General features: G+C 43.4%; 1 protein-coding gene across 21 annotated transcripts in view; it reads right to left on the reverse strand.

Annotated features, from left to right (window-relative positions):
• RBFOX1 (RNA binding fox-1 homolog 1) overlaps positions 1–26,102 on the reverse strand; it is a 2,071,930-nt gene that overhangs the window by 1,466,043 nt on the left and 579,785 nt on the right. For 2 of the 21 annotated variants that reach the window (XM_040458718.1, XM_040458716.1), the window contains exon 1: positions 4,559–5,409. The exons of 18 other annotated variants lie outside the window; for them this stretch is intronic. In XM_040458718.1, the coding sequence (XP_040314652.1) occupies positions 4,559–4,561 (3 nt within the window). In that variant the 5' untranslated portion in view covers positions 4,562–5,409. Of the gene's footprint in view, positions 1–4,462; positions 5,410–26,102 lie in introns of those variants that run through there. One more of the 21 variants, XM_040458714.1, reaches the window with a different exon arrangement.

Consider the following 26,102-nt stretch of genomic DNA (forward strand, 5'->3'; position numbering starts at 1 on the left):
ACACAGAATCTGAAGCAGGCTCCAGGCTCTGAGCTCAGCATAGAGCCTGACACGGGGCCCGAACTCACGGACCATGAGATCATGACCTGAGCCAAAGTCGGACGCTTAACTGACTGAGCCACCCAGGCGCCCCGTGTGTTTATTTATTTTTGACAGAGGGAGAAACAGAGTGTGAGTGGGCAAGGGGTAGAGAGAGAGGGAGACATGAAATGTGAAGCAGGCTCCAGGCTCTGAGCTGTCAGCACAGAACCCGATGCGGAACTTGAACTCACAAACAGTGAGATCATGACCTGAGCCAGAGTCAGACACTTAACCAACTGAGCCACCAAGGCACCCTGGAGTATTCCCTCTTTGAAGGCACTCCTAGAGAAAGAACTAAGCCGGACCACATATATAGATACATGCTCAATGTTGTACCCACACACAGTGAGCATTACTGAGAAACTTGGGGTTATTCTTTCCTATAAACTCATCTTTCTTCTTGAGTTGAAGATTTTGCTTTCAGAAAGGAAAGGGAAAAAACAAAGTTTAGTTTTTTAGATGTTGTGGGGCTCACCCTTCCAAAGACAAATATATCATGGCATTTCTCTGCATTAAATCTTCCAATGGCTTCCCACTGGCTTAATATCCAGACTCCCTACCAAAGCTCAAGGACCTGTATGACCCAACTTCATCCATACAATGTTATCACTGCTTCTGCCTCAGGGCCTTTGCACTTTCTGAAACTCTCTTCGTGCAGATAACTATCCTAGAATGGAAATTCCATCATCACAGGTTATCTATACATACTGATCACTCTGCATTTCAATTGCTTTGAACAGTAGTTGGCAATGCACAGTAAATACTCATGGGAGGAATGTATAGCTTGAAACATGTCAGCTACTTCTTTTCATTTAGATTTCAGCTCAAATCTCTCTTCCTTGGAAAGCCCTTCCAACCCACTGTCTACCATATTGTCACATTATAATTTCTGTAACCCTTAATCATTATCCTTATAAAAATATATTTCCATCCCTTGCTTACTGTCTGGCTTTCCCCATGACAATAGAAGCCCCCAAAGAACAACATTCTCATTGGCCTTGCTCCCTCCCTGAGCAGAATGTCTGACATGCGGTGTCTCCTGGATAAGTGTTTATTACATTAGGCTTTCCTCCCCCAAGAGAGACATACCCACCAGTGTATCATGTCCTGTGTCTAGTGATCAATGACAAACCAATGGCAATGATGGTAGCTCCCGGCAACTACAGACACGAAACAGGATGACTATCTCTCCTTAAAACCCCGTATGTCATTTCCATCAGACCGCTCAGACCTTACAATCTAGAGAACCATGTTCTGTTGAAGTCATCTGAATGTTCTGGGTGCCCCTCATTTTGAAGCTCCCTCACTGATTGATTCTTTAATTAAAGTTTTAATATTTATACGTGTGCCCTGAGGCAGTATTTTAAATAATGAAGGTAGGCATTAGGGAGAGCCTCAAGACTCCTTTAAAAACATTTCTCCATGTTTGAGGTCTTTGGTATAACAAAGTTTTCTCTCAGGCAATTCGGGGGAATGTAAATGTGACAAATTGCCAGATGATTTTAGGAAAGTCTACTAGTATTAGCTGATGAGGCATGCTTGCTATGTATCTCCCATGCTGGGTGGCAAAGGTAGGCCTAGCTGCCCTGTGTCCTTCAGAGCAAATGCACTTGGATTTCAAAAGTCTTCATCCATGCCGCTGGGAAATCGCTGGGTCCCCAAAGTATTTTCTGTGTCAGATCCGATTTCCCTCTTGGAATGTGTTCATTACTCCACACATCAGCTTAAAGGATGCAAATAAAATGGTCTAATTTTTGGAAAGGTGAAATGCCAGACATATTTATACAGAGCAGACCCAATTTTCTGGATGCCAAAAAAGAAAAAAAAAACTTATCTGAAAGGAATTTTATAAACTATAATGGTTTGGTAGGGCTTGAACTGAAAAGGCTAAACTTGTTTAAAAAAAAAAAAGTCATCAGAGATGTGAGGATGTCTGAAAGGCCTGTGCTCAGACCTTAGAGGAGTAGGTAAAAAAATAGCATCAATTATCATGAAGAGAAAATAGAGCAGAGAGGGTCAATCCCAGGAGGAAAAAAATGTGCTCAGACCCACGTTTCGGCTTGTTTCTGACTGGAAGACTCTGGGACCACAGGGTGATGTTAAAAAGACAGTGTGTTCTGAGAAAAGGAAGATTTACTGAGATGATGCTTTCTTCCCAGGAGACTGAGGAGAAGCAGGCCTTTCTGTTGATTTGAAGAAATGCACAAGTGCTACAAAAACTTAGTTTCGGGGCATCTGTGCTTGTTGAGATGGCACCGAAGGTCACCAGACTGCATCTGGGCCAGTGGGCTGCACCTCTCCCACCCTCCTTGGAACATGTGGCAAGCAGGAGACTCTCTCAGAGAGACTGAGGCTTCTCCTGAGCAACCTCTCTTGATTAACCTCCCTTTTTGCTTCCTTTTCATCTGTTGTTGAAGAGAAAGTGTGTGTGTAAGGGAAAATGCCTGCCTACTCTATCCCACCAGGTGTTATAAGGCTGAAAATACAGGGTATCCAACTTGATTAAGGCGGGGGCGGGGGGGGAACCCTAACATTATCCAGGCACTTACCATGTGACAGACCTTGTCCTAAGTGCTTAATGCTTTATTTATTTATCCCTCAAGCCCTCTGGGGCCAACACTACCACTGAAACTCCCATTTAACAGGTAAACAAACTGAAGCACAGAGAGGCCAAGTAACTTGCCCAAGGTCACACAGCTAGCATGTAGGGGTGAGCTGTGGTTTTCTCTGTGATAAAACTCTACTCTCTACAACCTGTAAAACACCCCAGAAAACTGCAACAGATGATGCCTGTTTCTTCCTAACCCAACTCAACCATGAGCTAACATAGGGAAAACCCAATGGATTCCTCTGGAATAGTGTTTCCCTCAAAAAGTGGAAGGTTTGGAGTCAGCCCCTGTTTGCAGCACAATACCTGCCAGAGCCACCTTTACCCTGTACAGGCCCCAGGTCCTCTGCCTCTGAAGAAAAAAAAAGTCCTTGGCCAAAAATAAATCTGCCTGTGTCTCCAGCCGGGTCCTGTGTGGTCACTTAAAAATGGAAAGGATTCAGGTCCTCTCATTTAAAAACAAAACAAAACAAAAAAAAGATAAATGGAAATGGAGGGTAGATGAACTAAGACAGGGGCTGGGAGGGATCACCAGCTGGGGCGCACTGGGTTTAAATAAATAAATAAGTAAGTAAGTAAATAATCATTACTGTTATAAAAGAAAAGTCAAGTTATGGCGCATCATATTTCGGCTCAAAGCTGTTCCGCAACACCTCCCCCACTTCTTTACAAGTTCCACTGAGAAGACCCGTGGTTGGGCACCAATCCTCCACACCGCCAGGCGCGGATTTCCGAGCACGTGAGCAGCCCCGCCCCAAACCCTCCTCGGCTGGCAGGTGCACCCTGGTCCCTGCCAGTACATAAATGAGGGGCCCCCCAGCTCCCTGGCGGCAGGGAATGGAGTTGGTAATTCCTGGGCTGGGTGGGTCCGGGTCTTCCCCCTTCCTTTCCGCTCGGGCAGCTTCCGGGCTCTTCATGACACCTGGTCCCTAGACCTAGCACCTTGGAGGCTCCAGGAGCATCCCTGCCAGGTGATCCCCCAGGCAGCGGAGATGTGGGAACAGCCCCGCTAACCCCGCCCTCACCTCCATCCTTGGAGCTGAGAAATTGGAGCAGAAAACGGGCGAGCCTGGCCTGTGCTGCCACTCTGTTACCGCCGCCCCCAAACACATACCCCGGGGTGAAGTGGTCTAAGACGTCAAAGGACCCAAGGGGTGCGGTGTGAGTTTCCGGGTCCTGAGCTCCCAGGCTGGCCCCCGTCCCCAGGGCTGAACTCGCGGTGACATCTCCGGGCGTTTAGGCCAGTACCAATAAACACGAAGCTCTCCCTCCAGCTCAGTGACCCTCCTCTCTTCCCCGCCTCCCACAGGAGGTTTGGCGTTTCTAAACCCCCCTCGTAGGCCACCAAAGTACCTCCTCCCTCAGACCTCAGAGAAGGGCGGTGAAGAAGGCAGCGACCCAGGGCGCACTGAAATCTCGCTTCCAGCCGGCCAGACAGACTCACCAAAGTGCGCAGCCAGGTTCCCGCCGGTCTCTGCACCTGGGACTCGCTCCCAAGAGAGCAGACAGGGCAGCCTTGGCGCTCCGGAGGGGCGCTCTGGGGCGAGGAAGGGCGTGCTTATGGAAGTAAAGCGCTAAGGCTCACGATCCCGGCCCCTGCGCGAATGTACATGGAGATCTTTCCACCACACACAAAAAGTTCCCAGTCCAGCTCTTCCAGCCTGGCGCTGGGGGAGGTCAGCTCTTGGAGACCTAAGTCTTTCCCCTGTGGGACCCTTTGGGCTAATTGGGGGGTGGGGGGAACGCAAAGGCGGTGATTCCGCTTGGACTTACCTAGAACTCCCGGCGAGCCTAGCTCCAGTCGCCTTCCGCTCTCGTCCCCAGACCCTCCAATTCCCTTGCGCTCTCAGCACCCCCAGTCACACTCACCATGAGCTGGAGGCGGCGAAAGGGGGTGCTGGTTTCTCCCACGCTGTCCGCAACTTCGCGGGCAGGTCAGCCCCGCCCTGGCGCCCCTGCCTGGGCGATGGGCTGGGCACAGCTGGGCAAGGCGCGGGTTCGGACAGCCTGGGTCCTGACGGCCACTTCCAGAACGACTAGAGCGCAAGGTTCCTCAGTGCCGAGACACCATCCGCTCCTCCGCGCTCTGCCTAGGTCGAAGGCTCAGAGTTCTCTCACTCCCGGACGCAGGGGCGGGGAGCACGGCGCTGCCCCTACAGATGCGGGGATCCTCTTTCGTTCCTTCCTCCTCCTGTCCCGGAGGCGCACGCGTGGGTCCGGCCGCAGCTGCCTTTGCTGTCCCCAGGACTGGCAGAGCGCCCCCGCCCCACAGCGGGTGCACCCGGGGGCTGGGCCGCAGCGCAAGGGATTCCCCTCCGCGAGTTCGGGTTTCCCCACCCGTGCAGACCCCGGGCTCTGTCCGCTGCAGCAGCCCGCTGCTGCGAGAACCACTTCAGGGCAGCACCGCCTGTGCCACCCGCTCCAGCTGGAGGAGGAGGCGGCGGCGCGGCTCGCACCGGGACTGGAAAGGAGGTGACCTTCAAACCCCGCGCTCGCGCTTGGGGAGATCGGGAGGAGGGCTGGGGTGACGAAGGGGAGCGGTGTGCGCCTGGTCAGCCTGCGAGAGCGCTTGCAGGCGGGCAGTAGACAGTGGAAAGGAGATCTTCAAACAGAAACACAGATTAGAAAATAAACAAAGGAGAACAGAGCGAGAGAGCGAGCAAGAAAACGTGTGCATGTGTATGTGCGTGTGCGCGCGTGTCTATGTGTGACTGTGTGTGTGTGTGTGTGTGTGTGTGTGAGAGAGAGAGAGAGAGAGAGAGAAAGAGAGAGAGCGCGCGAGCTAGCGAGTGTGCGCGCGCGCGACAAGCAGCAAGCAGCCCAGGCTGCGGAGCCAAAAATAATCCGGTGCGAGCGGGAGCGCCCCCTCCCCCTCCCCGTCGCCAGGACCGCTGCTGCTGTCACGCGTGCAGCCTCGGATTCCAGCAGGCAGTGGAGGGCAGAACCCGGGTCCGCAGGCGACCCTGTGCCTAGGTCTTCGGGCCTAAACAGGTGAAGGGGGGAGAGTTGGAAGTGCGGGTAATGAGCCCAAGTCTTTTGCGTCCCTAGGTCCTTGTCCCAAAGTGGAGTTGCTCATTGAGTGCCCGCGCCCCGCTCCATCTTGACCCCCACGTTTCTTGACGCCCTGAGGAGATGCTAAGTGGAGGCGGCTCCTTGCCCCCATCCATTTCTGTTCTGGGAAAGTTGTCTGGTGAATCTTGAAATCTACAGCCGGACACAGATGGAGCCCTATCCGAGATGCAAAAAGTTATGGAGGCCAGACACCCTGCAGGAAGGGAGTGTGCACTGTGGCCCGTGCCCTGGCCTCTTGCAGGCCGCCTAACCCAGGAGTCTGCAGGGGTCTAGAGACTGTCCTCTTAGCAGCTGCCTTAGTACCAGAATCCCTGTGACTCCTAGAGAACTACTACCTCTCAATAAGGACTTCCTTTTTTTTTTTTTTTTTTTTTTTTTGCCCGGTGCATAAGAAGCATTTACATTGAATTTTCTCAACAACCTGATGAGGTACATACTGTAGGCTTAACCAGGTCCCCAACCAGGTGCTCAGAGAGGTTAAAGCAATGCTTCTTCCGGCCCACCTGGACTCGCTAAGCCAGAAACTCTGTTTGCTTGGAGGCTGTTGATTTGTTTTTTGGATAACTGTTTTAGGTGATTATGCTGCACAGCAAGGTTGGGGGGCCACTGGGGTTATACTTTGCTGAAGGCCACACAACGGGCAAGCAACCAGGATTTCGGGGCAGGTCTTCCTAACTTAATGGTATGTGTCACCTACCATGCTGCCTTCTCAAGGGCAACTGGGATTGGACAAGGTTAGATTCTGGCCTTGAACAGTTGATCTGAGGCTCATGTTCATTTTCCTGCCCACCTCTTCGAATGTTTTTGTATTAGCAGTATGGCTCCTCTTCCAAGTAGGACTATGAGATTTCCACAAGTAGTGACCATGTTGCACGTTTTTGCTTTGCAACATGAGCGTTTCCTAGTCCCTAACAAGGAGCAGACCCTAGAGTAGAGTTCCTCTGCAATCCTGTCAGGCTAGGGTTTCTTCCAATATTAGGATAAAACAAGGAAAGGAAACTTCTAACTACAACTGGAATTAAAAACAAACATGTTATATATTATTATCATTTGAGAAAATAAGTTTGCAAAATCCAGAAAGTCATCTGTATCACTGGCCCCAGTAGATGATTTTGCAATTTGGGTTGGTTTTACCATATGCTTCCTTAAGACTCTCTTTGATAATAATATATTTGTATGTAAACAACTTTTTTTCCCTTTATACTAGTCTCTTACCCTTCACTGGTAGCACAATGAAGCCATAAATCTGGGTTACTAACATTGTAATCATTTCCTCCAGAAACTGTTTACAATGGGAAAACCACCAAATTTAAATGTAATTGTCTAGCCGTGCAGGGAGATAAGATGGGTTGTAAAAAAGGTATTCTCAATTTAAAAGCAAATTATCAATAATGAGAGAAGAAATAAATGGCAGTTAATGGGAAGTTCTGTTGAAATATAATGTTTTTTGCAAATTCACTAACAGGAATTGTTTCCCTGTGCTCCTTCATTTTTATTCCAGAAGGGGGAAAAAAAATGAATGCAATCATTCAAGGCAAAAACACTGGCTGTTGTTTCATTAAAATGGGTAATCACTAGGTGCTTTTATTATTTTTTAATATATATATTTTTTTCTCTTGGAAATGAAATAAAACAGATTTAACTATCTTAAAATCAAGGTCAGTCTGAGTCGATTCTTGACTTATTCTGGAGTCAAAATAAGCCTAGATATATTAGCTATGAGTATCAGGCATGAGTCACTGGTACCTGGGTTGCTTTGTGGCTTAAAAAAGCTTTGTACATGAGTGAAGGAGACGTTCATTACAATTTAAAGCAAAATTAGAGTGCAGATCAATATAGTATGCTGTTGTGCTATTCATTTGGAAACTATTTGTTTCTTTTCACATTCCAGGCAGAGTTTCTCTATCATTTCTCCATATTGAGTCACTTCTAGGTAATGAGGGGTGCTGAATTAGACAGCTCCTGGGACAACCCCGGGCCAAGACCTGCCCAGCTGTGGTGGTAAAGAACATGGAGACTTTGGCTCCTCCTACTGGACATAAAAATTACTTTGCAATATGTGATCTAAACATATGTCAAAATGTCTTCCATAAAGCTGGTAGGAAAGAATGACTTTGTACCCTCATTCTTTGGCTGCACTAACAGTGTTCAAAGTGTTCAAGATCCATCTAGAGTGTAAATCTTCTCTCACTTTCAAATTTAGGATATTCCTAAGGTTCCTCATGGCCCTCCAAGATAAAGTGTAAAGTCTTCTACATGAGTTACAAGCTTCTAGATGAGTTGGCTCTCATTTTATGTTGACCCTATGATCTGGAGATAATCTCCTCTTCTTGCTCTCCAACCCTTTGCATATGCTGTTTCCAACCTGGAATACTCCTATAAACTCTCTTTTCCTGGATAGTTTATATATAGCTTTTAGATCTCCATTTAGGCATCCCTTTCTCCCTGCCAACTCCCACCTTTCCACACACCCCTGCACACATATAGATAAGGCCAGTGCCTCTCTTTGAGCTCCCTAAACACCTCTATTTAATTTTATCATATCATTTGTCTTCACCTACTGTAAATGTTGTTCTCCACCATTAGACTGAAAAGTTCCTCAGTGCTGGGGGCCAAATGTATAATAAGCTCAATAAATGTTTGGTGAACCTTCCTGCTCCTTTGTGGTCACTGCTGTCTAAATAGGATGACCTCTCTGAATTAGGGTGAGATCAATCTACTCATCCATTTAGTCCTTCATTCTTTAAGCCATCAAACATGTATCTCACTCAAGGACTAGTCTCTCCTGTAAACCATTTCCTATATAAACTAAACACAGTCCCTGCACTCAAGGAACTTATACTCTAATATGGTAAGTAGGTACATAAATAAGTGATCTCAACAATTGAGAAAGATTTCATTGTCTACTGAACGGGAGCATATAGTCAGACATGGGGGGAAGAGGAAGGTCAGACAAAGCTTTCTAGAGGAGATCACCTCTAAACAAAGAAAAATAGAATTACCCTAAGAGTTGGGTGAAGGCCATTTCTGGAGAAGAACACAGGTTAGGAAACTATCTGAAGCAAAGGGAGCATTTCTCCTTCAAGGAACAGCAAATCTATTCGATACAAGTTGAGTCATGCTAAATTCAAAGGGCTGGAAAGTAGTGCATTAGGCAAGGCAGTGAACGATGAAGCTGAAGATATCGACAGGAACAAGCTCATAAAGGGCCCTGAATTGAAACAACAGGCATGTTTGCTTTATCAAAAAGCAACTTATGAGGAAATGATTCAAAAGCATGCCAGACCTACCATCCATAATTCCAGTACCCATGGCCTTCACACTGCACTGCCTTCACAGATGTATCGATGATCATTTTTGTTATTTTTTCAAGAACTTTTTCAGATGATCAGCGTAAACGTCTAGGGAACTATAGGATTCACAGGTTACTCCAAAGTGCTCTAGGATTTTTTAGGATGATGAGTGGTACATGAAGATAGGAGAAGGATGAAAAAAAGCAAACTAAAAATAATTGAAGTAGTAAAGCATCCTTCTGTTTCTCCTCCCAAAGGATACTGTGCAATAGCAGTCACTGAAGAGAAGATTTTCAAATTGATTTATAAATGACTATGATCAAATAAAATTCTTCACACAATCTTAATATTATGTAAGACCTGACTTGCCCTCAAGTGCTCAGTCTTCAGGCTTACCTCAAAGCTTTATCACAGTCTAGGTCAACTAATGAACTAATTAAATAGACTGAAGACCACAAGGGAATGAATTTCACCTCATATTCTCTATTCCCCCTTCAGTCATTGGGCACATGGCAGATACTCAATATATAGTTATTGATCGGTTGAACTAACTCATGATCTATCATGAAGTTCAGGAGTTTGATATTAACCAAGGCATTTAATACTGGGAATAGGCCATCCAGTGTCTAGGGATGAGTTTCCTTTTTCTGAAAAGATACAAACTTACACACTGTTTAAAAATGTCTTTGGGGGCGCCTGAGTGGCTCAGTCTGTAAGCATCCGACTTCGGTTCAGGTCATGATCTCATGGTTCATGAGTTCGAGCCCCATGTCGGGCTCTGTGCTGACAGCTCGGGTCCTGGAGCCTGCTTCGAATTCTGTGTCTCCCTCTCTCTCTGCCCCTCCCTCGCTTGCTCTCGGTCTCTATATCTCTCAAAAATAAATAAACATTAAAAAAAATTTTTTTTTAATTTCTTTGAAATAGTTTGTGATGGTTTCTCTACTTCTCCTTGGGCTCATCCTTTTTCCTTTCCTGTCCACATCCCCCCAATAATGATGATGATAGCAGTAATGGCAACATAAGGAAGATTTTGAACAATCCTGATGATAAGAATAACAACAGAGGGCCATCTGAGTGGCTCAGTCGATTAAGCGTCCAACTTCCACTCAGGTCCTGATCTCACAGTTCATGGGTTCAAACCCCATGTCGGGCTCTGTGCCAACAGCTCAGAGCCTGGAGCCTGCTTCAGATTCTGTATCTCCCTCTCTTTCTACCCCTCTCTCATCCACACTCTGTCTCTCTCTCTCTCAAAAATAAACATTAAAAAAAATTTTTTTAAGAATAGCAATAGAAATAAGTATGTGGCATTTACTCTACAAGCTCTTTACTTGTATTATCTCATGTGATCTTCACAGTACAATTCCAGGTGTAAGTACCATCATGCTTTCCTTTTTATAGATGAGAAAACCAAAGCTTAAAAGGAGGAGGAAGTTCAATGGCTTGGCCAAGCCCACACATCTAGTGAATGGGTTGGCCAAGATTCAAAATTAAGTGTTTTGTGTCGGAGCTGGGCTCATGAAGCCTAAGTCATGATGTATCTTGTCTTTCTGTTTACTAGAACTTACATTCCATTTTGGTAGGCTTAGAATCATGTCAGTGATTTACAGTCATGAAAATAGGGATTCCTAGTCCATTGGTCTTGGAATAAGAAAAATAAAAAGGGAGGTTCAGTGATCTGCAACACAAAAGGAAGCCTGCTTATATAAAATGCATTCTGGAAACAAATATTTTGAGCATGGTCAGAATTGAGTAAACAAAGATTTCCAAATGCTTGGCCAATAATGAGTATACAGATTAAGCTGTGTCCTTGGTTTAGGGTTGGCTAATTTATATATAATTTAATATGTCTTTAAGAAATATAGAATCACACATCTTTAAGAAAAAAGTGGATAAAGCTCTGGACTAAGATTCTGTTTTCATATGGTGTTATCTAGCACGTAATAGCAACGTGAACTAAGCAAGATTTTTTAAACATCACTAATCCTCCGCTTTCTTTCGTGTAAAATAGGAAAAAAGGAAAAAAACAGAGATAATGATAGTGATAAAAATAATGAAGACATAATTAATATAATAATAGCAACTATTAATACAGAGGACACTGAAAGTGATCCATATCTTCAAGCATGATAACTCCAGGCTTTTGGTAAGAGATTGGTTTAGGAATTGTCATAGACTCCGTGTTATCTGACCCAGGAAAAGGTGATTTATATGCTTATTGAATGTGTTCTTCTTGACTCAAGTGAAACCCATAGAAAAAAATTTTTTTTCTTATTCCAGATGTTTCCTTGTGTAGTTATGACCTCTGGACCTGCCATAGGTATCTTATGATCAGCCTGAGGATTACAGAGCAGGACAGAATGAAGAACCAGTAGCATGTATCATTATATATATGCCCTAAAGCAGAGTTTCTTGAATGTGGCTCTACTAACATTTTGGATCAGATAACCCTTTGTAGTAGCCGGGGGGAGGCTATCTATGCCCTACAAGATGTTTAGCATCATCCTTAGCCTCTACCCACTCCATGGCAGTAGCATGCCTGGCTGTCTAACACCCCTTTATCCCCTCCTACCAATTCTGAGAACTAGAAGTGTCTCCAGACACTTCCATAGTCTCTCTGGGGGGCAAGTCACCCAAGGAGAGGTCCACTGATACAAAGCATCCTGATCCATACAGTGATAGCAGGAGTACCACTACTAGTAATAGTAGTGAGGCAGTAATAATCATTAATGTTTACTCAGGCTTACTATGAACCAAGCCTCATGGTCAACACCTCCACACACATTCTCATTGACCCCTCATAACAACTCCATCAAGGAGGTTTTATTACTATCCTCATTTTACACAACAAGAAATGGAGGTCCAGAGAAATGAAAACACTTGCTCACAGTCACCAGGCCCTTAAGCTCTTGTTTAAGGAATCAAATCAAGGTGTTGGTAATTAAACGGTATAACCCGTGAGAAGCCCCTCGGCATCAAGCCTGGCACATGAGAACAGTTCGGATGAAATGCGTGGTCATTTCCACGTAACAGCTCTACAGCAGGGTCATCTTGAAGAAAGGCAACATGGTCTTGACAATTCTGCTGCTTTCCACACTTCATCTCCCTCCTCCAGATGCTTCCTATTTTGGGCCAATACCCAGCCTGCCTTAAACTAACAGAACAAAATCACCACAATCCTGGATGACCCATGGAGGCAAACTGGGTGGAGCTGACCACAACCTCCTTCCTTCCAGCCTTGAAAGTTCAGAGTCTGAGTGGCCATTAGCAAAAAGCTCTTGCCAACTTCATTTACTCACAATGAAATGGTGAATTGGGAATTAGATGCCAGTTTTATTCTCCTACTAGATAAGGTAGTAAGTAATTATATGCCGGCTTAGGACTTGAGGGAAAAGAAGTGGAAAAAAATAAAAATAATTTTGAGAACTTCCTCTATGCAAAGCCTCAGACATGACATCTAGCTTCAGAGGAGCCCTGTAGGGTAGGTACTATTACTATTCCCATATTTCAGGTATGGAATCTGAGACTCAGAAGAAGAAAAGTCAAATTTTCAAAGCTTACAAACCTAACAAGCTCAGAATCTCATTTTTAAATTGTTAGCAGTCTGATTTCAGGGACATGGCATGCTTTGTTTCATCTCCAAAATCTCTCCTTAGGTACAGAGGTTCACAGGCCATGAGACAGAAAAATTGTGTATATATTCTAAAGTCCTACTAAAAATGTTTAAAAAAAAAAAAACATAAACATTGCTTTGAATAGTTCAGTGAAGTCAACCATGAAGGTTGAAAGTGAGACTTAAGAAAAAAAATAAAAGCTTTAAGTCAATGAAGTGTAAATAGTTAATGAATTTATAATCAAAACATAAATAGTTTTGCCTTAATGTACTAACACCTCAGGGGGAAAAATGTTCCATGTATTAGCAGCACAGAGTATTGACAATCGATTTCTTTCAAATGCACTTACTTTAAGTCCTAGTCATTTTATTACAAATGGATAAGTAAAGATATTTAAGCCATATAGGATGAAATATGCAAGCTTACAAGGGAGAATATGCATTTGCAGTGGTTACTGGTGAGTTATAGATGTTCTAAGAAGTAAAATGTCTGTAAATCATGGTCAAAGTGTGCATTACTACATTCTCCATTTATACATTTATTATTTCTATTTATTCTTTATACTTCTATTAAGAGGCAAAAACCTGTAAATTAAAAAGAATCACCAGGAATATGTTTCAAGAGTATATAGTAGTTAATATGAGGAAATATCAGAAAATAGCTAAAATTTGGGATATTGAACATAAACATCTAAAGGATACAGTGTGGGCATTTGGTAAGAAGTGAACTCTTCTATGAAGCATGTTTCCATGCCTTCTTTGCTTTTCTTTTCTCTGCATTTCCCCACACCATTACTTTAGGCTTGGATCAAAATGTTCTGCTGCATTAATCTACAGATGCTCTTTTGGGTCCCCCCAGAAGTCCATGAGACCAGTATTTGAGTGCATGTATAAATTTGGAGGCAAACCCAGGAAACAAAAAATGGCAAGAGGTGGGAAAGTGAGGTAGGAAAGGGACAAGAACCAACAAAAACTTATTATCAGAGTGAGTAACTGCAAATTATTACCACTAAAGAATTATGGAAGCCAAGGTAGAAATGCCCATACAGTTATTCCGCCCAGGCGTCCAAAATATTTATACAATTATTTGTGTCAACCATTGCTTAAAGATCAGTTAAGTATGGTAGTGTGTTAATCCAGGGCCACTTCAGCCTTCCTTGGGCATGGGAAGAGTGGGATCTACTGATCAGAGAGTCCTTAGGCAGTGGTGCTGATATCTGGAAGCCCAGAATGTATGGATGTAATGCTAAACACTTAGTAAGAGGGATCTGGTAGTATGGGACAATGATAGCATCTTCTATATTCTCAATGTCCCCAAGAAGAATGGGACATACTGGCTTCACAGGCACAGTCAACGATGTGCCCCATAGGAACGAAAAGACCCTGTATCTCTCATTACCTATGAAACTCCACTTATCCAGTGTCCAAATGTCTTGTGGTTGTCAAACCAGGGTATATATAAAATTATCTCTGATGCTAGGGCACCTGGATGTCTCAGTTGGTTAAGCATCTGGCTCTTGCTTTTGGCTGAGGTCATGGTCTCATGGATCATGAGATTTAGCCCCATGTTGGGCCCTGCACTGGGTTTCTCTATCTCCCTCTCTTTCTGCCCTTCCCTGCTTGTGCTCTCTCTAAAAATAAATAAAATTTTTAAGAAAATTATCTCTGAGCGGGGGTGGGGGGGGCACCTGGGTGGCTCAGTTGGTTGAGTGTCTGACTCTTGATTTTGGCTCAGGTCATAATCTCACGGTTCGTGGGTTAGAGCCCCTGTGTAAATGAGCCATAATCTCATGGTTGTGGGTTCAAGCCCCTGTGTGAGCCTCTGTCAGTGCACAGCCTGCTTGGGGTTCTCTCTCTCTGCTCCTCCCCCACTCATATGCTCTGGCTGTCTCTCTCTCAAAATAAATAAATAAACTTGAACAAATTATCTCTGGAGCTCCTGGGTGGTTCAGTCAGTTGAGCCTCTGACTTCAGCTCAGATCATGATCTCACAGTTTGTGAGTTCAAGCCCTGCATCTGGCTCATTGCTATCAGCGCAGAGCCCTCTTTGGATCCTGTCCTCCTCTCTCTGCCTACCCCTCCCTCCCTCCCTCCCTCCCTCCCTCGCTCCCTCTCTTTTTCTCACTCTCAAAAATGAATAAACATTTAGAAAAAAAATTATCTCTGATGCTTACCAAAATTCAGATCCTGGGTACCACTCTAAAGATTCTGACTCACTAAGTCTGGTATGAGACCTGGGAATGTGATTTTTCAAAACACACACACACACACACACACACACACACCATGTATTCCTGTCACAGGTGTTCCAAGTACCTGTGTGATTAGTCCAACAGCCGAATGACTTGTGGATACAGTTGGAAGTGGGGAGAGAATAGGAATTCAACATTTAAAGATCTGAGCACTTTGTGCATGGATATTTCCCTTCTCTTTGAAAACATGATTGCTTGCTGTGCTCTCAAACTCACAGAAAAGAGGTAATTGTTAGCAAGATTCTGAAGCACTGATTAAGCACCATGAATATATTAAAATCTACAGGTATTTTGCAGGGAACCCATGGGACCACTCAGGAAGTGCCATTTTGGAGTCTCTGTAGCCATAAGTAGGAGTAAGAAACAGTGATGTAATGCATTAGTGAGAATAAACAATTAGGCTTCAGGAGCCTCCAGGTTCTGTCCCAGCCAGGCGGTGTGGAGGGAGACAGCCAAGCCTTGCTGCAACAGCTTCTTTGTATGAAAGCCCTACTTGACTCACTGGTGTGAGGATAAAGTGAACAGGTGAAAATGCATTGGCAGTTTTATGTGGTAGACTCAAGTAGACCATTATTCCTTTTTGGTAGGTCTTTTTTAAACAGTATGAAGTGATGGTTATTAATCCTGGAAGCACTGTTAAAAATGGTCTGGACCTGGTATTTGCATGAGAGTTCTTTTATTAATAGACAACAGGGGAAAGAAAGCAAAGCATAAAGCATATATGCCTGACGATAGCAGGTAGAATTTTCTACCATTCCTCTCTATTTTTAGTTTTAAAAGTATTTTGCAGATGTCAGCAACCATTACTAGACTGACAAAAGAAAGGGTAACCAACTTGAAAGACTGTCAATGAAAAGGCCATCAGTCTATTTGATTTCTCTACCTCTTCCTGCTTTGATTCGTCTCTGTGTTCAAAAGCTCCAAGACTAGCTCGCTTGCCATTATCCCGTAAGGCAATTAAGCAACTTGGCAATAAAAGCAACCACATTTTTCTGGAGTAGTTCACAGAGAATACAGAACAGAACAGCACAGGACAGATGTTGAACCAAAATGTAAGTACTTATCTGAACACACTTCTCAGTGCCAAGGCTAAATGCCCGGCTGGAGTGCCTTGTTCCCATCTTTTCACCCCTCCTCCAGGATCTTTCTACACCAGCTCATCGTTCTCTCTGTTCTGTCTTCAGACTCTCCTGGTTGTCAGGATGTAAATACGCTGAAGCTCGCTTATGTTAACCCTCCTCCTTCAACTCTTTTTCAACCTTAAGTGCACTACTAGTTGAGGTCTACTTCTACTGCAATCTGACCATGTTTATCACCTCCATTCCTCCATCACCCAATGATCTACTATAATCTGCTTTTTCTGTTCATACAATTCCATTGGAGCTATGATTTTAGCATCTTCTTAACTGATGACTGCTCTCCTCTGCCCCACCCCATGGCCAAGTTCAGTCCTTAATCTTGGTTGCTATCTCTTCATCATCTGGTGTGTTGACAGTCCCTTAACATCTCTCTTTGGCTTCAGAAACAGCCCCTCCTGGCATCTTCCTGCCTCCTAGCTGCTCCATAATGGTCTCTTTTTCTATCTACTCTGCCAGGACACCACCCTCCTTAAATACATCCCACTCTTCGCACACTTCCAAAGTCACTTCCTGTATGTCATTGATGTCCCCAGAGCTGCCAGGTCCCAAAGGTCTCTGCACCCTTCACATCTCAGCTAAGTTTCCAACTGCCATTTCTCCAGCATCCTGTATACCACTGTCATCGGGCTTTTTGCCAAGCATCTGGGGCTGCTGTTTATAATCAATCTATTCACTTATTCTACAAGTATTTATTGATTACTATCTATATAACATAAAATAGGAACTAAATCCCACTGTAATATGTGTCTCTTGATGCATAACTATTTGCTCCAAAATTAAGCAGCTCAAAACAGCAAACATTAACTCATAGTGTCTATAAATCAGGATGTGGGCACAGAGTAATGGGTGCCTCTGGCTTAGGTCTCTGATAAGGCTGAAAAATGTCAATTCTGGCTGCAGTTTCATCTCAAGAGTTGACTAGGGAAGGATCTACTCCCACACTCACTCATGCAGTTATTGGAAGGATTCTGTTCTTCAGAACAGAAGTTTGTGGACTGAGAGCTGCTGGCTGGTGTCCAACCTCAGCTCCTAGCCACGTGAGCAGTTCAATTGAGCAGCCCACAACATGGCAGCTACTTTCCTCAAAGCAATAAACAAGCAAAGTCAATGTCTTTTTTATGACCCAATTTTGGAAGTGATATCCCATTATTTCTGTCATATTCCACACATTTGACGCGAATCAAGAAATCTAACCCACACCTACAGAGACGACGTTACACAAGAATGTGGCTTCCAAGAGAAAGAGATAATTTAGTGCCATCTTAGGTGCTATCCCACCCCATTCCCAGGAGATAATCCTAAATGGATGATGCAGACATGAGAGGAAAGGAAGGATCAGTGTCATGGTGTGGAGGGCCTGCAAGCCATGCATGAACTCAACACATGTGGGAGAAACTCTTATTTCCTCTATCAATTCTCTTAGGTTCCCTCCATTTCCACCCATTGCATCTAATCTTCTGTCTGCACTGGTACACTAGCCTCTTAGCTGGTTTCTTTGTAAGAAACCCTTCCCTGCACACACTCAATTCTCTAGATATTCAAGAACAATGTTTTAAATACTGTATTTGTCAGCTCTCTCTCTTCCCCTTCCAAGTTACAGAAACTCAAGCCAGTATAAACTGGAAACGTGATTTATTGTTACATGTGAGTACAAATTCCAAAGCACACAGTTTTAGGCTTTGTCTCTTGTTTCTACTCTCCCCTATGTTGGTATCCTCAACATGCGCTTCAATTGTTGAGTCAAGGTGCCCTCCAATTGGGGTGCCTGGGTGGCTCAGTCAGTTAAGCAACCAACTTTGGCTCAGGTCATAGTCTCACTGTTCATGGTGCAGAGCCTGCTTGGGATTCTCTCTCCCTCTCTCTCTGTCCCTCCACAACTTGTACTCTTTCTTTCTTTCAAAATAGATGAATAAAGTTAAAAAAATATGCCCTCCACAAATTCCAAACTTGAAGATAATATTCTTCTAAACTAGTAACCCCAGTGGAAAGAGGATGTCTTTTAATCCTAGAGTGTGCCCCCACTGGCCTGGATGATATCACATGCCCACCACTGAACTAACCACATGACCAGGTGGATACATGCTGTGGTTAGCCAGATCTGTGGAACCAGGGTATGAGTTCAACCCCACCTAAACCACCAGTCTCAGAATGGTGGGCAGGTAATTCCCCAAAGGAAATGGGGGTGATATTACCAGGTGCTGAATGAATAATCAAACAGGCCATACGATGCAAATATTAACACACCACTTAATAAGTTCATTGCTTCTCCATTACCAATGGGATGAAGTCTAAACATCTTTTCTTGGTATATAAGACTCTCTATGACCTGGCCCAAGCCTGCCTTTATAGCCTTATCTGGCAAGCAGTTTAATTTCACCTACGAAGAATTACACATTGTTCTCTAAATAGTCTATGTTCTGTCATACCATTGTATCCCCTTTGTCTGAAGTGCTAAACTTCTACTTCACTGGTTGTTGAGCTATATTTCCATCTCAAGATCCAGCTCAAATGTCATCATCCTTTTGAAAAGTCTACCTCACTTGTCCTACATGAATCAGTTGCTCCTTTCCCAAGAAATTGTGTAAATGTCTCTACTTAACAGTGGTTCTCAACAGGGGCAGCATCGCCCCCCAGGGGATGTTTGGCAATGTCTAGTGACCTTTTGGGTTGTCGTCACTGGAGGGAGGATTCCTCTGGCCTCTAGTTGGTGGAGGACAGAGATGCTGTTCAACATCTACAGACAGCCCCCACAACAAAGAAGGATCCAGCCCCCCAAATCAACAGTACCAAAGGTGAAAATTCCTGCTCTCTTGTAACACTCAATGCCTTGTATTTTAATTATCAATTTTATATCTTCCCAAGTAGATCATGAGCTTCTCAGGGGCAGGGACACTGTCACATTTGTCAGTGTACTACCAGCACTAGCAGGTGCCTGGCCCATAGCAGATGCCCAATAAACAGTGGCAGAATGACTGAGGAAGGGAATGCGTGTCCAGATGGGCTCATGAAACATTATCCAAGAAACCGAATTCCTGGAAGGCAGGATGGTTCCTTAAACGGCTATTGTATTAGAAAATTTCAGCTGCAGGGTTTGTTTCCTTCCCCTTTTCAAGAAGAAATTTGAACAAAAAGTTTCTGAATTCAAAGTCACATGATTCTCTCTTCAAAGCAAGCTGGTAGATTACTATCTGTACCTCTCAAGCTACCAAATATTGAGCAATAACCTCTTGGCTTTTAAGTTTCTAAAGACAGAGAAAATAACTATAGCCCCATTAAAATGTACACCCTTCCCGTATCTCAGAAAAAACCTTTTTTTCAACAAAACAAAATTTCATGGCCTTCCTCCCATCCAATCTTAGCTTAAAACAAGGCTTTGTGTGTGATATCTTCATCTAAGCCACTGCATGCTTGACTAAGGAATGCACACATCATCAGGAGCTCAGTACCCATGTAAGGTCTAACACGTTTCTCAGAAAGGACATTCAAATGTCAGATGGGATGATTTACACTGCATGTCAATAAAAAGAACTCTGAGGTTCAGCAAGTCAATAAAGCTTATTAGAACAATCTTAGGGCTGAGTATCAATGTACCCTGATGAGGACCTCTGAAGTCAGACACTACTAACTCAAGGCAAGTGGCATTAAATAGACCATTCTGGAGGGAGAAATAAAATTAAAAGCTTCCATTATTTTGGGAATTCATGTTAACTTAATAATACACAAGAAGCTGGAGAAATTTGTGTTTTTATTCCCATAGCTAAAACCTGGACATTCATCTGCTTAAGCTCCCATACGCTGAAAAATCTCTGATATTCCAAGCATTGAATCAAGTATATATTTATTCATTTTTATTTGCCAACACTTACATAGTGCTTTCTATGTACCAGACAGTCTCTTAAATCTTTTCAAATATTAACCCTTTTAATCCTCATTACAACCCTAAGAGACACGTATAAGATTATCCCCATTTTGCAGATAGGGAAACTGAGGCTCAAAGAAGCATAGTAGGGGTGCCTGCATGGCTCAGTTGGTTAAGAGTCTGGCTTCGGCTCAGGTCATGGTGTCATGGTTCATGAGTTGGAGCCCCAAGTCTGTCTGTGCACTTCGGATTCGCTGTCTCTGTCTCTGCCCCTCCCCAACTTGTGTACATGCTCTCCTTCCCCACCCCACCACCCCCCCGCTCAAAAATAAATACATTTTAAAAAAGAAGCAATGTAAAATGTCCAAGGTCACCTAGCTAGTAAACACAGGGTCTTCATTCAAATTCAGGCAGTGGGGCTCTGGAGTCAGTATGCCAAACCACTGTGCAACACTTTCTTGTATGTGTTACCTGCAGTCCTCTCAATAACTCTTAACCCAAATTTTGGCCTCTCTGACCTTTCAAAATTAACATTTACTAAGTTTCTAACATTTAAAAATCAAGAGACTGCATACACAAGCTGGATTTCTGGATTCTCTGGGCAAATCACAATGTCTGGCCACTGGGCCTGCTTTCTTACATGGCCATGGTGGGAACTGAGAAGAGGCTTCAGGCTGGGTGCAGTCCCACCCCACTCATTTGAGACCCTTGCCTGGTCCCTGACATTTGAGTTTGAGAACCTGGCTTAGCTGTTTTGTAGATGAAGACAGTAAGCCTAAAAGAGTTTGAGGAACTTGTCCAAGGCCCCAGATGTAATATCAACCTAGACTAATGTCAACAAAGCCATCATTATTATCCCTAGGTCTCAAGGAACAAGGGGGTGGGAGGAGAGTCATAAAGAGAACTGAGAAAGACCGAACTATTCAGAACAGGTGCTTGAGAAAAGAAACACTGACCTTCAGGTAAAGGGCACAGGAAATCTCATAGAGAGGGTGCCAGAGGAACAGATACCCTGACCTCATTCTTCTCCTTCCCTCGGATTTCTAGCCAGGATGCCTTCCAGTGGCCAGATCTAAATGCCACTAGAGGACTCAGGATCTTGTTACTGTAGGGCAGAGAACAGGGCAACAGAAGCTGGAGATTACATATAGCAGGTAACACAGATTCTTAACACATAACTCCCACTGGATTCTGAAAACCATGCTTTTGCTGCTTCTCTGCTCTAACCCATTCAATCCATGTACTATTCTAATCATATTAAAGGTAAAAACAAATACAAATGGTAATTAAAATGTGCCAGGCACACATCTAAGAACTTTACAAAAATTAACTCATTTCCCTAAGTGCTCGCCATAGGCTAGGAATAGAGTCTTCTTTGGAAACTTGCGAGGGTAGGGGAATGAAAGAGTGACAGAGATATTAGTCATCTTCTCTGAAGCACGGGGTCAATGGGGGTCAGATCATGCGATCACATCTCAACCTACTTCGACCTTTCTTCCAAACTCAGGAGCAAAGCCTTCCTCTTTTCAAAGAAAGGGAATCAAAAAGAGTTGAAAATGCAAAGATGCAGCCCATGCTGAATATACATCCCATTAACTGGTATACCTATCTATAGTTAACCTCTTCTCTGATTCCCATGTCAAAACTTCTTTTCCACTTATGACTCCCTTAGTTCTTAATAGTTGGTTAGCTCAATAACCTAGAATGAAAAACTAAAGAACACAGCAGTTGACAATGGTTTAAGAGCTGTAGATCCTCCAGGCTTAAAAAATTAGGGGAAATCTGGGGCGCTTGGGTGACTTGGTCTATTAAGTGTCTGACTTCAGCTCAGGTCATGATCTCATGGTTCATGGGTTCGGGCCCCATGTTGGGTTCTCTGCTGCCAGCACAGAGCCTGCATCAGATCCTTTCTCTCCCTCCCTCTCTCTGCCTCTCCCCAGCTTGGGCTCTCTCTCTGAAAAAGAAATAATTATTTACAAAAAATTAAAGAATTGGGAGAAGCAGCTGAGGAATGACGTAGGGGTTGTGAGTCCCTCTGGATATTCCATTTGACATACCGCAATATTTCCTAAGCATCAGACATCCTGTGCTACCTCATGGTTTTTGCCATATTTGTACCAGCTGCACTATTAGATATTTAATATTTTCCTTAAAATTGGAAATCTTTAATGTATCTTGAAATTCCAACATTATCCTAAATTAAAAACTAGTATTGCTCCAATATGTATTTAAGCAAACATATAACCATGAAAATGAATAATCCTATCAGTGAAGTATCTAAAACCCATCTTGTATAACACACACATGCATATCTAGGAAAATGCCAGTGTAGAAGTTAAGAGCATGGGTTCCAGGGTCAGGAAAAACTGGGTTCAAATTCTAATTCCATCACTCAGGAAAGTTTGCCCTATACAACTTTGCTAGGGATTAAATAATTTGTGCAGGGTACTTACTATACTTGGGCCATGGAAGACATTCAGAAAATATTACCTTTCAGAGCTCCAAAAGCCACACCATTAATGGTTTCCTAGATCACCTAGACCCTGGTGTCTATATACCAATACTACTTAAACTCTGAGAGGAAAGTGACAATCTAGAGCAAAATATATCTCCTTGAGGATTCTCAGAACTCCAGAACCCACTCAGCACCTGAACAGCTCCAGACTTCTAGGTGGCAGACCACAGGGTTTTCATCATGTGCAAAGATGGTGCCCCAATCAATCCGATGTTGCTGCCACTAGCTAATGAGAACTTACCTGTGACTGAGAAAAAGGAAAATAGAGGCTAGAAGATTTCAACAAACATTGACGTATCATCTATCCATCCATCCATCCACCCATCCATCCATCCCTTCCTCCATCCTTCCATTTATCCGTCTATCTATCCAACTGTCCATCTATCCATCCATTTATTCATCCATCCATCCATTCAACAAATATCGATTAATTCCATTTCCTGGCACTGTTTTAGGGGCTGAATATACAATATTGAGCAGAGCCAAATAAATGCAGTTCTTATCCTCACTGTACTTATAAGAAGGTGGAAGACATAGGCAGGCATGCATGGGATCACATTTTTATACTTCCCAGACTTTGTCAGTTCCACCAGTCCTCTGGAAGTTGGCCCTTTCCTCCATGGGAAATCCAGCCTTCACTCCTGCCTCATCTTCTTACAACCTCTGGCTGCTACAGCCTCCCGTGGGTTGGGCCCTGGCATGACTTTCATCACACCTGCTGTGATTTCACAACCCAAGTCCACCCCAACCAGACTCACGAAAGCTATGGTTCCTGCTACTGCTTTGGGGTTCATAAGAAGTATTACACTATGAAACATGGGATTAGGCTCCCCCAGGAGCTGCCTTAAAGGTCTAGGTAATATACCTTGTAAATATAGGTGAGTTTATTCTCCAGTGGAGTGAATCTGACCAACAAAAGGAGATTGAAAGCTGTTAGCAAACATATCCTTGTCTCTTTCAAAAAAATGTTCCAAGGTATCATGGTCCCACACAGCCTACCTTGAAGACCCCCGCCGGGCGCCCCCCCCCGCATGGGAAGGGGGAAGTAAGCTGGGTTAGGTATCAAGCTGTGGTCAGCCCAGTAACACACTGTTTTGTACACGCTTGTGGTCTTTCCTGCCTCAATTCCCCTCTTCCTTCATTCTAGCTGCCCTGGTATTGTATCTGTCTATAAAGCCTTATCACATAAGTTTTATTTCAAGTTCTATTTTTTTAATTTGAGAGCAGAGGGAGAAATTTCCCATGAGCATAAGAGAGGAGGAGAGGGAGAGAGAAAAAGTATCCTAAGCAGGCTCCACATTCAGAGCAGAGCCTGATGCAGGGCTCAATCCCATGACCCTGGATCATGACCAGAGCTGAAATCAAGAGTCAGGTACTCAACCAATTGAGCCACCCAGGTGCCCCTCAGGTTCTATTTTTAAGGGAATTAGAACTTAAAAAAAAAATCAAATAATCATACAAATAAATGAATATTAATAAGCTTCTATGAGAGCCTTCAGAGGGGAAGAGTTTGACCTAGTCTAAGAGTAGGAGAGAGCTTCACTTGAAGGAGTGATGTTTGAACTGAGATAGAAGACGACTCAAAATAGATTAGTTTGGGTAAGAGGCATGAAGAAGCATTCTAGGCATTTAGCAAAGCATATTCAAAGGCCCTGTGGTAGAGACAAAACAGAAGGGAGAAGTTGAGTAAATAATGGAAGGGCAGTGCTGGTAGGAGGCTAGACATAAACTCTATGGAGTGAAAACAAAAGGATCATTTAGAAAGGTGCAGATAACTAATGAACTGCTGATAATTCCCGAGCCCCCTTCTTCACTCAAGAACTCTCCCATGTTCCTCTCCCAGTTCCTTAGCTCTCTGTTATAAGACAGCTTATAACTAGTGAAGAGTTTGGTTGATTCAGGATAAGTGTTCTCTGTAAAATTTTTCTCATACAGGTTTTCCAGACTGAAAAATGTGGATATTCCAGCATCTTCCATTGAGAAATGTTTCATGCATCATAAAATCAGAAAAATCCTAGTGAGCTCAAGGAGATGTCAACTGAAATTAGTCAAAATCTGTCTGCAATGTGACATAAATTTTTATATAAATAAGTACATCCAACATAGGTACCAAGCAAGACACTGACAGACTAGACAGAGTATATAAAAAATATCATTCTCCTATTAAAAATGGATGGATATTTCATGATGTTCTCACGTGGTATAAACAGAAAGGTCATTAGGAGAGGAGGACATCTTTGTGCTTTAGGACACAAGAGAGGTGCCACTGGGGTTCCTCCATCAGAAATGTGGAGCAGGGTGAGAGGTGGCCGTGTACCCTCCCCTCCAATTTGTTTCTGTGAAACTCCTCAGCTTTGGTCTGTTTTACATGTTGAGCCTCCATATACGTTTCACTCAAAGAAAGACAATACCAATACGTTGTTGAAAAGATACTAGCCCTGGATATACCAAAGCTTAAAACATTCAAAAATCAGGCTTGCCCTCTGAAGCCCCCTGATAACTTCTCCCAGACCCAGTATCTGATTTATAATATTGAGTATTTGCTTTTGGTGATGCTTCATTATTCTTTGTTAAAGACAACACAGATGTAAATGTCTGTGTGGTCTACCTCAATTTCCTCCAAATTTAAAAAAATTGCAATGAGGTCCGACTATTGAGAATATTAGAAGCATTCACAGAGGTCTAAGTCACTCCAGGAAACTTACATATCTGGAGAATCTGGTATAAGTCCATGAACTCTCCTAAGAACAGAATAAAACTGGGTTGAGACTATGCCCTCTCTGCAGGGACTTAGGAATTTATAGAGACTGAGCATTCAAACACCTACATGAGTGACGGCCAGAAGCAACTGGGGAGACAAATCCATTTTTTTTTCCTTTGTGGTAATCAAAGTCCAATATTGTCAAAAAGAAGAAAATTCATGTTTCAAAAGAAGAAAATTCAGACTTTATGTTAAATATCCTAACATTTTAAAAATTAACAAATGGTTCATAGTATGCAAACAAAGGAAAACTAAATTAACAACAATATAAAATTACATGAAGCCAAATAAAACAGGTTTACACATTGAATCTGAGGCTCTGGCAAACTGAGTTAGATTTAAGAGAAAATTTTATTTGAATGAGCCTCATTTTGCTCTTGGATGGGTTGCCTTGGGGTGAATGTAAAAACCATTTCTCTTCTACCTTAAAAAATGAAACCATTATTTTGTTTTCCTTGGCATCATTCATTTATCATCTGGGACCCGGGAGAAATTATTTGAATGTCCAGTCAGTCTAGAAATTTGGCAAATCTTTCAGGAGCTCTTAAAGTAACCTAGAAGGAATCTGTCAGGTACGTGGTACAGGTATGGGCCACTTCACCTGCCACATAATCATGTAATTCTCGTCTAATATCCCAGAGTTGGCATTTGATTAGGCACTGGATTTTTGTTTATTTATTTATTTTTTGAGAGGGCAACAACCAAGCAGGGGAGTGGCAGGGGCAGAGGAAAAGAGAGCAATTTGTTTTTAAGTTTATTTGTTTTGAGACAGAGTGTGTACAAGAGCACAACAGAGTATGGACACAGAGAGAATCCCAAGCACACTCCACGCCGATGTGGGGCTTGATCCCATGAACCATGAGACCATCATCTAAACAGAAACCAAGAGTCAGACGCACAAGCACAGAAACA

This window comes from Herpailurus yagouaroundi, unplaced genomic scaffold, assembly GCF_014898765.1.
Source record: "Herpailurus yagouaroundi ecotype Mexico unplaced genomic scaffold, PumYag 222, whole genome shotgun sequence".
In the NCBI taxonomy this organism is placed as follows: domain Eukaryota; kingdom Metazoa; phylum Chordata; class Mammalia; order Carnivora; family Felidae; genus Herpailurus; species Herpailurus yagouaroundi.